We start from the raw sequence: 14,304 nt of genomic DNA, 5'->3' as shown, positions 1-14,304 counted from the left end.
TGCAAGGGACAGATTGGTTTAAAAGCATTAGCATACATTGTACCACCCAAGCCTTAAGATCCTTAATCCTTTGTGTGTGCATCTAATTTACAATGGATAATGTAGATCTGACAGCACAGTACAGATAGGGTTAACTGTGGTAAATATAACATTACAAAGAAAGGGAAAACTTTAGTAAAAAGGCAAACAGCATTTTTTAAAGTTTTGTGAAGGTAATATGAATAGGAACATGTAATAAATTTAAAGCAGAACTTTACCCATAACAATTTGATAGAAAATAATGTTTTTTTGAACATCTATGCCATTATAAACCTCTCTCCCCCTAAATGGATCTCTATTCTCAATTGAATCATTCCAACTACCATACCGATCATGCTTACGTTTCCAAGTGGGAGATAGACCTCCTGTGCACCAGGGATAGAGCAGACTGGCTGCAAATCTGGACCACAATGGCATCCTGCTCTATTAATGTGAATACAATCAAGTTTGCATTCAAGACAGTTATTAGATGGTACCTGGTCCCATCACGTGTAGCCCATCTTCATCCTTCCCATTCTGGCCTATGCTTTTGTGGCCGCGCAATGCCGGGTGACGTTTTACATAACTGGTGAACATGTCCCATTCGACCGCCCTTTCCCCAGAGATCCTTGGTATGTTTTATTACACCTTAACCCCCCCCCCCCCCCCCCGATTTTACTAAACCCCAATTCAGATTGGTGACTTACATTTTGTTAGCTGCCAAAGCCTGGCAGAAACAATTTGCTTCCTTTTGAGGAAGTTCTTCAGTGGATCGATGGGTTCTTTATTAATAAGAAACAAAACTGACCAGTATCCTGCTGGACACGCAGAATAAATTCTCCCATATTTGGAGCCCATGGATGTGCTCATCCATCACTGTCCATACCTCATTATAATAGTCCAGCTTTGGGATGCTGGTTTTGGGCATTCCTAACGCTCACTCCCCTTACCCCACCTCTCTTTCTCACCTTCCTCCTGTGAACAGTCTTCCTTCCTCTTTCCTACTTTCTTATTTGTTGCAGATCTTTCTGTTTATTCAGACAAGATATTTTGATCTGCTTACTGTTTCACAGCCTGCATCAAATTCACCAGACTCATTGATACCTACTCTAACTTGCAGGTGACAAGTTTTCTTTATTAATATGCGATTTATACTGTTGGATGTTTTTACAGTCTCAGCAGCTACATTACCGAAAAAACGTTTTCAATAAAAATCAATGTGAAAATGATGTTCTTTAGAAAGGAACATACTTTCCACATTAATTATGATGCTACCAAAATTAGTGTGTGCTGTAAATTGCCTCCAGCGTTGCTCCTGTTTCTTTTTGCTGGAGGCTGCCATTTCTCTTTCATTCATCGATGGACACAGTGCCTCCTTAATTCCTGGTGGCTATTACCTCGGCCCGCAGGGTTTCGGAGTTGGCGGCATTATCCTGTCGTAGTCCCTATTTAGTATTCCATAGGGATAAAGTGGTTCTTCGTCCCTGTCCGTCATTTTTGCCCAAGGTTGTCTCTGACTTCCATTTGAATGAGGACATTGTGTTGCTGTCCTTGTGTCCCAAGCCAGCTCATCCCAAGGAATTTGCTTTGCATACCTTAGATGTGGTTCGTGCGATTCGGGTGTATCTGGTATCCACGTAGTCCTTTCCCTTGGTCAGACTCACTTTTTTTGGTTACACAAAGATCAAGGAAAGGGCTGGCTGCTTCTTTCGCTACCATCTCCAGATGGATCAGGCAGACTGTGACTCAGGCCTATTCTATTAAGGGTTGGGTCCCTCCTTTCCCTGTCACGGCGCATTCTACTCGGGTGCTTAGTACTTCTTGGGCCTTTCGACATCAAGCATCAATATCACAGGCTTGCAAGGTGGCCACTTGGTTGTCAGTACATACCTTCACTAAATTTTATAAAGTAGATATTTTGGCATCTGCGGATGCTTCTTTTGGCTGCAAGGTTTTGAAGGCTACTGTTTAAGAGGGGGGTTCCCTCATAAGGGGTGTTTTTTCTTTAACCACTTACCGATCGTCTCCTGTACATATACGTCGGCACTTTAAAGATGGATATCTCGGTAACGGCAGCAGCTGCTGCCACAACCGAGGTATCCATCTTTTCAGAAGCCGGTCCTGTTTACGATAATGGTGGTCTCTGTGGCGGATTTGCCGCAAGATCACCGTTATCGGCGGTGGGAGAGGTGCCACCCCCCTCCCGCTGCTCTCCCGCACCCTCCGCTGCTTACTGGAGCCGTCGGTAGCGGCAGAGGCGATTGGGGACCTGTCATGTCTGTGGTATGGAGACGAGTGAGGGGAAGATGGCCCCCACCTATCTCCATACCATAGGAGGGCGGAAGCGACGTCATAACGTCAGCTCCGCCCATACGTCTTAAAGGGCCATTTTTTGTTGTCATTTTTTTAAATGACAACATTTTTTCTTTTTTTTTTTCTTTTGCATTTAAGTCCAAATATGAATATTTTGACCCCAGATCTCGTATTTAAGCAGACCTGTCATGCTTTTTTCTATTACAAGGGATGTTTACATTTACTTGGCGTAATATTATCTTTCACAATATAAAAAAAAATTGGGCTAACTTTACTGTTGTCTTATTTTTTTATTCACAAAAGTAATTTTTTTCCAAAAAAAGTGTACTTGTAAGACTGCTGCACAAATACAGTGCGAAAAAAAGTATTGCAATGACCGCCATTTTATTCTCTAGGGTGTTAGAAAAAAAACAATATACAATGTTTGGGGGTTCTAAGTAATTTTCTAGCAGAAAAAAACTGTTTTAAACTTGTAAACACCCAAATCTCAAAATGAGGCTAGTCCTTAAGTGGTTAAATATTTTTTATTTCAGATGGGGCTCCTGTGTCCTGGTTAGGGCTCTTGTGGTTAGCCTTGAGTTATTTTGCCCACCCCTCATTTTTCTTTGGCACTGCTTTTGGACATCCCAGTGGTCAAGATTAAGGAGGCGCTGTGTCCGTCGATGAACGAACGAGAAAATGGGATTTTTGTACGCACCGTAAAATCCATTCTCTGAGTTCATCGACGGACACAGCACCCACCCCTCTATGGAGTTTTTGATACTTCTATTACTGCTTGCTACTAAACTGAATACCTAGAGCAAGGAGGGGGTTATATACTGACTGAGGACAGCCCATGGGCGTAGCCAGGAGTTTTTTGTTCTGCCTAGTCCTACTCCTGCATAGGCGATATAACCCAATGGTCAAGATTAAGGAGGCGCTGTGTCCGTCGATGAACTCAGAGAAATGGATTTTATGGTGAGTACAAAAATCCCATTTTTACTGAAGCCCAAAGCCCCTGAACAGTAGTAAATAATCAAGTGGAACTAAACCCATCGATTTAAGGGTTTCAAAAAAGTTACATTCCTGGAATGCTTGGAATGCTAACTGTCATATTTGCTTGTGTCCCCAACCAAACTGTCAAACCGTCAAATGGCTGGTGTCATAAATGATCACGTGCAGCACCATGGCAGTTACAGATCAAACAAACAGCATCCTTGGCTGTAAAGGATAGGAGGGTTTAATGCCGTTAGGGCTGTTAGTAGATCAGCCTGTACAAATTCGGCAGTGCCCTTAAAATAGAGAGCAACTGAGCATATGCAGAGCAGGGTGAGACAGTGTATTACTGGATTTTAAACAATATACTTATTTATTTTTATACCTTCAAAAATGGCTAGCCTAAAGTGATCCAGCAGGATTTAATTTTCTGACTAAAGTTCCACTTTAAACTAGTTGTTCCAATTTGGCTGCAAAAGTACACTTTAAAAATGTACTGTTCTATATGTTAGTGCAGTTACTTTTACCACCAACACTTTGTAATTTCTTTTATTTTATGTGGTCTAGCACAGAAGGAGGGGCTTAATTGCAAAGGCTGATTACAGGCAGAGAATAAAGCTAATGATATGCAAGAGGACAATACAAGCAATGGTAGGCAACCTATTGTATAGCCTGTAAGTTTCTCTTTTCCAGTGTATATTTAGTTAACCAATAAAACCCATCCCATATACTGTCTTCTTGTTTATACTTCAAAATAACATCGAATAAACATAGCTAAGACCCATATTTATAAAAGTTGAAAGGTGAAATGTGCTTTTTATAAAGGCCAACCCCGAAATGACTATGTAAAATAGTTTTTGGTAGTCAAATAGTCATTTTTAATTGCAGTATCTATTTGAAACCAAGGTAATTCAAAATATATAATCATCTGACTTCAACAAAGTGAATTCTAATTGGGTGTATTTAAGAAATGCCACGTAGGGGGTACTTATACTATCATACTGTCAACTTTTAAGTTACTTCCATTCACCCAAACACTTAACAGGGTCTTATACGCTCATGTGTGAAAATGTCTTATTCATTACTATTGAGAGGCCAACTTCCTACGCATCCCAATGTTAGATGATCTCTGCATAGGGTTGGATGGTATTTTTTTTTCCTATGCATGCACAGAGAATAAGAAGGACCTGTTGTGAGAGTAGGCTCCTTATTGCCTTCATTCACCAGATCAGAAACTGTGACTTAAGGCTGGCCATACATTATACAATTTTATTGCACAATTTTCCTTTAGATTTTTCTAAAACCATATAATATAAGATCAGGCGTAAACATTTTCAATTTGTATGCAGTCAGGCAGTCCCTTGCGTTACAAAGTTTAAGGTAAATCTAAAGAAAATCGAATATGGAAATTGTATAATGTATGGCCAGCCTAATGTATAGTATATGGTTGGGAACACAAGGCTTAAAAAAGTTCCCTATGCTTTGAACTGCAGCACATTAAAATGAAAGAAAACTAATAACTACATGCCAATCAAATAAGTAGGCTCCCCCCAACAGAAAGACAGACAGAATGTACTTTTGCATCCAACCCCAAACAAATGTCACTACCTACAGGTGACTTTCTCTGTTACATTTATGCACATGAGAATGGCATTAATCGAGCACATGGATTTTCTATGAACCCAGTTGGCAAAAAGTAACCCACTACAGTATATCTTTAGTTTTTGCTCCCTCATAGGAGTGTTAGGTTTTGGCACATCATGGCCCACCAGCAAAAGCAGTGTTTAATAAATAATAAAGGAGATACAATTTTGACTGAACAATATTGAAAACTAATCTAATACTCACCAGCTAGTCTAAATCAATTTACTAAAATTATTGTAGATATTTTTTTATTCAAATATCAGAAAATCATATAGTTAAGTAGGGTAAATTGATAGTTGGCACTTCATTGTTACTAAATTAAACTGATATTTCAAGCTAGACATACTGTAGCAAGAAATAGTCAAATCTAAGGCAAGAATCTCATTGGTCAATGTTTCTCAGAAAATTAGGGACTTATACCTAGAATTTGGGGCCAACATCTAATGTTAATGCAATGTTATGTCATGCTACTTTTGAAGTCCATACTGACCAAACACCTCACATAAAATAAAGTTTCCTTAAGTTCGATATTTACAATATTTGTTGCATTAAGGCATACCATTTTTACGAATGAGCTGCCTAATGCACCAAACACATGGAAAAAGGTGATTGCAACACAACACAAGGTGTTAACATGCATTGTGGTTATCAGCAAACAGGTGCTTTAGGAAGATGCATTGGGGTGCAATTCAGAATAATTAGGGCCACAGTGCACCAACAAGCATAATGCGCACAGTGGTGTGAATCTTTTTTTTTTTTCTTTTTTGGGGCCTCTAGAGAGCTGAGAATAAATCATTTTGTACTCCCAGCTTTCATATCTATATTGCTATTGACAAATGGTAGACCTTTTAATTTTGAAGGACCCAAGGTGAATGCCCATTTTACCCCATAACTAAAACCGCTCTGCGATTGACCTTCTCCTAGAATGGGTCGGCCAACTGAGTGTAATTTTTATCAAGTCTAGAGCATGCTGATATGCTAATGATCACTCTGCCACTATATAAGCCTAAAAAAAGTTGGGCTTCAAAGAGTGTTCAAGAGAAGTAAACATCTAAGTTTATGAAATATAAAGCTGAGTGGGTGTCAGTATTCGCATTACTTTTCACATAATGGTGAGACTTATTTTTCAGCCCTGGTTATTTTTGACAGTATAGGCCTCAGTACAGGAATACAGGCTGGAGTTACATGATGGAGTTGGAAAGCAGGTATATGTTTAATGAGCTGCTAACAAATGTAGATGCAGTAATGGAATAGTTTGACTTCATAAGCTGTTCAACAATCTGTCACATTTAAGTGCTACAAGCACGTTATATCACAGTTACACGGGATGGTTGTGCTTTTCTATCTTACATTACTTTAGAACAGTACAGAATTCAACACTGGAATGACTGACCAGCAGTCTTTTGGGTAACAAAGATATTATATACAGACCGTAGTTTGATCCATACAGTTGCAGGGGCACAGAAAGCGATGCCACAAAGTAACAAAAATGATCTTATGCGTGAATATTTGATTATTTGACTTTATCACCCCCATTATATTTGGATGTGGCTTTTATTTAAATCGTTGGTAAAGTGAAGGATATTGTACATTATACAGTGCCTTGAAAAAGCATTCATACCCTTTGAATTTTTCCACATTTTGTCATGTTACAACCAAAAACGTAAATGTATTTTATTGGGTTTTTATGTGATCGACTAAAACAAAGTGGCACATAATTGTGGAAGTGGAAGGAAAATGATAAATGGTTTTCAAAATGTTTTACAAATAAATATCTGAAACGTTTGGCATGCCTTTATATTCAGTCCCCTTTACTCTGATACCCCTCACTAAAATCTAGTGGAACCAATTGCCTTCAGAAGTCACATAATTAGTAAATAGAGTCCACCTGTGTGTAACTTAACCTCAGTATAAATACAGCTGTTCTGTGAAGCTCTCAGAGGTTTGTTAGCGAACATTAGTGAACAAACAGCATCATGAAGACCAAGAAACACACCAGACAGGTCAGGGATAAAGTTGTGGAGAAGTTTAAAGTAAGGTTAGGTTATAAAAAAAATCCTAAGCTTTGAACATCTCACAAAGCACTGTTCAATCCATCATCTGAAAATGGAAAGAGTATGGCACAACTGCAAACCTACCAAGGCATGGCCGTCCCCCTAAACTGACAGGCCAGGCAAGGAGAGCATTAATCAGAGAACTAGCCAAGAGGCCCATTGTAACTCTGGAGGAACTGCAGAGATCCACAGCTCAGGTGGGAGGATCTGTCCACAGGACAATTGTTAGTCATGCACTGCACTCCACACATCTGGCCTTTATGGAAGAGTGGCAAGAAGAAAGCCGTTGTTGAACGAAAGCCATAAGAAGTCCAGTTTGCAGTGTGTGAGAAGCCATGTGGAGGGCACAGCAAACATGCGGAAGAAGGTGCTCTGGTCAAATGAGACCAAAATTGAACTTCTTGATCTAAAAGAAAAACGCTTTGTGTGGCAGAAAACTAACACGGCACATCACCCTGAACACACCATCCCATGAATCATGGTGGTGGCAGCATCATGTTGTGGGGATGCTTTTCTTCAGCAGGGGCAGGGAAGTTGGTCAGAGTTGATGGGAAGATGGATGGAGCCAAACATACAGCCAGAGATACATTGGAATAGTTTAGATCAAAGCATATTTATGTGTTAGGATGGCCCAGTCAAAGTCCAGACCTAAATCCTAATGAGAATCTGTGGCAAGACTTGAAAATTGCTGTTCACAGATGCTCTCCATCCAATCTGACAGAGCTTGAGCTATTGTGCAAAGGAAAATGGGCAAAAATTTCAATCTTTAGATGTGCAAAGCTGGTTGAGACATACCCAAAAAGACTTGCCGCTGTAATTGCAGCAAAAGGTGGTTCTACAAAGTATTGACTCAGGGAGGCTGAATACAAATGCATGCCACATTTTTCAGATATTTAACCGCTTGCCGACCGGCTCACGCCAAAATACGTCAGCAGAAGGGCATGTACAGGCATATTGACGTACCTGTACGTTGCCCTTTAAGAAGCGGCTTGCAGGCGCCCGAGCCCGCCATGAGCTCTGTGAGTGTGATCGCGGGTCCCGCGGACACGATGTCCGCGGGGATACCTGTGATCGTCTCACGTGGAGAGGCAACAGGGAAATTCTGATGTAAACAAGCATTATCCCATTCTGCCTAGTGACACTGATCACAGCTCCCTGTAATTGGGAGCGGTGATCAGTGTCATGTCACACATACCCCACCCCCCCTACAGTTAGAATCACTCCCTAGGACACACTTAACCCCTACAGCGCCCCCTAGTGGTTAACTCCTTCACTGCCAGTCACATTTACACAGTAATCAATGCATTTTTAATCGCACTGAACGCTGTATAAGTGCGAATGGTCCCAAAATAGCGCCAAAAGTGTCCAATCTGTCCGCCATAATGTCGCAGTCATGATAAAAATTGCTGATCGCTGCCGTTACTAGTAAAAAAAAAAATGATAAAAATGCCATAAAACTATCCCCTATTTTGTAGACGCTATAACTTTTGTGTAAACCAATCAACAAACTTTTTTTTTTTACCAAAAATATGTAGAAGAATACGTATCGGCCTAAACTGAGGAAAACAAATGTTTTTTATATATTTTTTGGGGATATTTATTCTAGCAAAAAGTAAAAAATAATACTTTTTTAAAAAATTGTCACTATTTTTTTATAGCGCAAAAAATAAAAACTGCAGAGGTGATCAAATACCTCCAAAAGAAAGCTCTATTTGTGGGAAAAAAGGACGTCAATTTTGTTTGGGAGCCACATCGCACGACCGCGCAATTGTCAGTTAAAGCGACGCAGTGCCGAATCACAAAAAGTGCTCTGGTCTTTTGCCAGCCAAATGGTCCGGGGCTTAAGTGGTGATTGTAGAACATTTTGAAAACCATTTATCATTTTCCTTCCACTTCACAGTTATGTGTTACTTTGTGTTAGTCTATCACATAAAATCCCAATAAAATACATTTACGTTTTCGGTTGTAACATAACAAAATGTGGAAAATTCCAAGTGGTGTGAATACTTTTTTAAGGCACTGTAAATCAAATTTAAATTTTAGATTGCTATTACAATGGCTGCATCTCCAGGAAAATCATGGTTGCATCTTTGCATTTGTAAACTAAAACTTGCTTATCAAAAGCAGATGATTCTGTGATGATTTCAATACCCTCTCTACTCTTTAAATATACATTTTCTATGCATATATATATTTATTTTCCTCACACTGATGTATGATTATTCTCATAAGTTTAACATCCAACTTCTTATTTCTGCTCCCTCCCTCTCATTGGATTTGGACAACAACCTGACATGCACATGCGGGACAGGAGACTTTTAAGGACTTTAAGGGATGGAAAGGTTGTTTGATATGAACTGTTTGCAAGCTTACTTTTGAAACCCCTTTGTCACACCACAATTGGAGTGTCAGAGAATACTGAACTGATAGACCCTGGATCTGACAGCTTCCGGTGTGGTGATGATATCTGTAGCTGGTGGCCTTTTATTCCAGGAGCTTCTTGTGAACCATTTGGTTTTAGTTTACCATTCTGACCTTGCAGATCTCCAGGGGGATCCAGAAAAGCCACATGACGACTCAGAGCTGCCTTGTCACTAGTAGTCTCATGGTTGGGGGTGGCACTGAGGACCGAGGAGCGAATGCTATCCCTGTCCTCTCCTTGACCCCTATCACCTGGCCGACACCAGCAGCGACATGGTGTCATGTATAAGTAAATCAGCACTAGAATAACACTAGCCACACATCCCACTAAGGTGGTATATGCTGTATTTAGTGTATCCTGGTGGACATGCTGTGTAAAGTTGAATACAGTGAGTGTGACATACAGAGTCTCATTCAGAACCTCCCCTTGAGCATAGCAAGTATATGTCCCTTTGTCTTCCAAACGGATCCGTTTTATTTGAAGACTGCCATTGCCAAGCACATGTATGGTACGATTTACCTCTGTCCAATCACCATGTTTTTGTATCCATTCATTGCCAGGAGTAACCCAAATTAGGTTTACATCTCTTTGTTTGGTGTCACAGTTTAAGGTGACTGTCTCCTCAAGATGTGCCTCCATTCCAGTCTCTCTTACAACACTACAGTTCATACCCTCACTACCATTGAGGGAAAACACATTTACTGAGACAGTTCGTGGCTGGGCAGGTGGATAACACTGTAACTCTTCTCTGAAATCTATGGTGGAAGCCAACTGACGTACATGCCAGTGCCAGAAAAGTTCATACAATTCACAGTTGCAGGTCAGTTGATTTCCATGTAGATATAGCCTGTTACTCAGCCAAGCAGGTAGCGCCCGAAGCTGTTTTACTGGGAGAACTCTTATGTGATTGAAGGAGAGATCAAGTAATGTAAGCTCTGGCAATTTCTCTCCATCCTTCACCAGTTCTAGAGGGAATCGTTGCACTGAATTATGGCTCAGGTATAACTTTTGTAAATGGTTCATTTCATCAAATGCACTGCGATCCATATCTACTAATTTATTTTTATAGAGAAGAAGTACTTCCAGGTTTTCCAGAGCACTAAATGCATTCTCCTCAAGTGTGCGCAGTTTATTACAGGATAGGTCCAAATGACGGAGGTTGGGGGTTAGAAGAAAAGCTTCAGGGGATACAAAGGTTAAATGATTATGTGACAGTAATAACGTATGAAGTGTTTTTAGTTGATATGTGGTCCAATCAGCCCGTATTCTTATCAGGTTGTTGTGACTGAGGTCTAACATTGCTATATACTTTGGTAAACCACTCGGAACCACTCCCAGGTCCTTCTTAGAGCAACTGATAACATCACTGGCACAGACACAAGTTTCCTGGCAGTTAAGTGGAGATGCTCCTGATTTTGTTACTGTTTCTAAAAAACACAGACTGAAGGCCCAGAACAGTTGTGGCCAGAAGACACAGGGCAGCCTCATAGTGAGAGATCGGTCACACGTAGCAAACAGTTAATTTGGCTGCATTGTACCATACTACAGGTGCCAGGCATTTACTGGTACAGGGCAGTAAAGCAATATTACACATCATTAGATGTCCTTAACCAATGTTGTAATGGTGTTGTGTTTTATAGAATTGTCTGGATTAGCCCATGATCCAAAATCGACATCTGTACTTCCTTATAAACTTCCATCAGCTCACTTTAGGGTCCAAAAGCTAATCTGTAGAACAGATCAAAAGCTTCTGATTTAGGACAAACAATTTCTGTAGGGAAAGAAAAAAAACAAGTGCTGAGTATACTAGGCATAACAGGGTTGTATTGCAATTTTTAGAATTTAGCTATTTTGAGCCCTGATATAGAATTTTCTATTTCATAAATTACATTACATCAACTAATACCAGATGACTGTTTGCTTAATAAGCATTCTATACATTCCCTTGTCCCGGTACATAGTTTTATTTCAAACACAACATTCTATTTGACAAGAAACCAATATAAACAACTCTGCCATTCTAAGATAATACAAAGGGGCATACAGTTGTGCTCAAAAGTTTGCATACCCTGGCAGAAAATTTTAAATTTTGGCATTAATATTGGAAATATGACTGATCATGCCAAAAAACTGTCTTTTATTTAAGAATAGCAATCACATGAAGCCATTTATTATCACATCCTTTTTTGGATCCTTTTTAAATCATAATGATAACCCAAATGGCCCTGATAAAAAGTTTACATACCCTGGAATGTTTGGCCTTGGTACAGACACAGAAGGTGGCGCACACAGGTTAAAATGGCAATTAACTGCTTGCGGACCAGCCGCCATCATTTTACTGCGGCAGGTCGACACGATCCCGCATGCTGTTGTAGCTATACGTCAGCTCACGGGATCGGGATAGCAGGCGCGCTCCCGCTGCACTGCGGGGGTGCCGATGCTCGTGGCTGACGGTCGCAATGACCGCCGGCCACGAGCTGACGCGGGCACGAGAGGCAGAACAGGGACGTGTGTGTGTGTAAACACACAAATCCCTGTTCTGTTCTGTGAGGAGTGACAGATCGTGTGTTCCTAATGGCTAGGAACCAGGATCTTTCATTTCCTCTAGGTCAGTCCCCTCCCCCTACAGTTAGAAACACACACAGGGAACACAGTTAACCCCTTGATCGCCTCCTAGTGTTGACCCCTTCCCTGCCAGTGACATTTTTACTGTAATCAGTGCATTTTTATAGCACTGATCGCTGTATAAATGCCAATGGTCCCAAAAATGTGTCAAAAGGGTCCGATGTGTCCGCCATAATGTCGCAGTCCCGATACAGATCGCCGCCATTACTAGTAAAAATAAATAATAATAAAAATGCTATAAATCTATCCCCTATTTTGTAGATACTATAACTTGTGCAAACAAATCAATATACGCTTATTGCGATTTTTTTATATGCATAAAATATGTAGAAGAATACTTATCGGCCTAAACTGAGAAAAAAATTTGCTTTTAAAAAAAAAAGGGAGGGGATATTTATTATAGCAAAAAGTACAAAATATTGTGTTTTTTCAAAATTGTGGCTCATTTTTGTTTATAGCGCAAAAATTAAAAAACGCAGAGGCGATCAAATACCAACAAAAGAAAGCTCTATTTGTGGGAAAAAAAGGATGTCAATTTTGTTTGGGTGCAGCGTCGCATAACTGCGCAATTGTCCGTTAAAGCAACACAGTGCCGAATCGCAAAAAATGGCCCGGTCATTCAGCCAAATCTTTTGGGGCTGAAGTGGTTAAAGATTAATTTCCCACATTTGTGGCTTTTTAGATCACAATTAGTGTCTGTGGGAGACACCGCTTCCAGGAGTGTGTGTATATCTGACAAGTCATCGGATGAAAGTGATCCAGCAGTTGTGCAGCCCCCAGATCGCTTCAACACACCCTTGTAACGGCTGCTCTCACCATGCTTCCCTTCTCTGTGCACCCATTGGCAGACCCAGAATGAGCATTGCGGTTGCCGCCGGGTAGAACAGAGCAAGACCAGCAATTTTAAGGCTTGGAATGTTGGGTATGTATTTATTCAGTGCAACCTCAACTTCTTATATTTTACCCAAAAATTAGGTAAAGCATTACGTTTGTGCCTTAAGATTAACTTTAGTGTATTTTTTACTGAGATTTTGTGTTTCGGAAACTGTTTTGCTAATATCGGGTGATATAAAAAATTGGAACTACCACTATTCTATTCTCTAGTGCAGTAGTCTTCAAACTACGGCCCTCCAGTTGTTCAGGAACTACAATTCCCATCATGCCTAGTCATGTCTGTGAATGTCAGAGTTTTACAATGCCTCATGGGACGTGTAGTTCTGCAACAGCTGGAGGGCCCTAGTTTGAGGATCCCTGCTCTAGTGCGTCTGCCTGCAAAAAAACGGCCCTGGCAGTGTAAGGGCTAAAAGAAAATAATTGAAAAAAAAAAAAAAAAATAGAAAAGGTATGAAGACTGCAGATGTACTCTGTGCCAACCACATCTAAAGCTTCGTACAAACAATGAGAATATCGGACGAATGATTGTTTTTTTTTTTTTTTTTTTTTTTTTTGCATGCTGGCCTCATATTGTAAATGATGAGGTTACTAAAGTTATAAAAATTCCCATAGGACCGACTACAACTTCGGGAAGTGATGTAATGTATTGTATTGTAATATATTCTTTCGTTTACGAGCATGCGTGGTCTTGGTCACTCAATTATTTTCAGATAAATACTATACTGATTAAACGAAAATTGTTTGTTCTGGTATTGTATGAGAACAATTTTCATGCTTGTCCCTTCAGATAATTTCAAATAAACTGCCGTGATCCGCTCTCAAAAGCTGTGTACTAAAAATCAGATTATCGTATGATCGCTTCAAAAGCAGTATTTTTCGTCTGATTTTCTCATCGTGTGTACTAGGCATAAGAGGTACAAGAATAACTGATCAGCAACATGGTTGATTCTTCCCTCAAGTATAGTCAGTTCAGTCTTGTTTGTACAAGGTTGACATACATTAATTCCCCAATCCAATCATTAATGACTGGTTTGGGTAATGATCATTTTATATCTATGGGTAGGTATAGTTTCACTTATTTTACTGATGTCAAGAGGCCAGATATTGCTCCACTAAGTGCGTTTGCTCAAAATCAATTGACACGTAAAGAAAGAGGCATCATCTGTGCAACAACATATTATATACAGTACTATTAACAAAGGGTTGGTATTTATTGTACTTACATTTTATCCCAATGTATTTATTTGTAAGGCGCATATCAAATTTAGAAAGTAGACGAGAGCTCTCATCTCTAACAAAAATTTTTTTTTTAATATGCTCTTTGACTATTTTGTACTTCTAGGTTCTCTTCTAATGTAT

At 39.9% G+C, this 14,304-nt stretch overlaps 1 protein-coding gene across 1 annotated transcript in view; it reads right to left on the bottom strand.

Annotated features, from left to right (window-relative positions):
• Nucleotides 1-6,632: 6,632 nt before the first annotated feature.
• Nucleotides 6,633-14,304, bottom strand: part of AMIGO1 (adhesion molecule with Ig like domain 1) — a 69,336-nt gene continuing 61,664 nt past the window's right edge. Inside the window, exon 2 of the mRNA XM_073615900.1 lies at nt 6,633-11,197. Coding sequence (XP_073472001.1) covers nt 9,394-10,914 — 1,521 coding nt within the window. The 5' untranslated portion in view covers nt 10,915-11,197 and the 3' untranslated portion in view covers nt 6,633-9,393. The remainder of the gene's footprint in view (nt 11,198-14,304) is intronic.

The sequence above is a fragment of the Aquarana catesbeiana genome, linkage group LG02 (assembly GCF_042186555.1).
Source record: "Aquarana catesbeiana isolate 2022-GZ linkage group LG02, ASM4218655v1, whole genome shotgun sequence".
NCBI classification, from domain to species: Eukaryota; Metazoa; Chordata; class Amphibia; order Anura; family Ranidae; genus Aquarana; species Aquarana catesbeiana.
The sequence above is the reverse complement of the archived record's forward strand: the minus strand, read 5'-3'. Positions and strand labels throughout refer to the sequence as shown.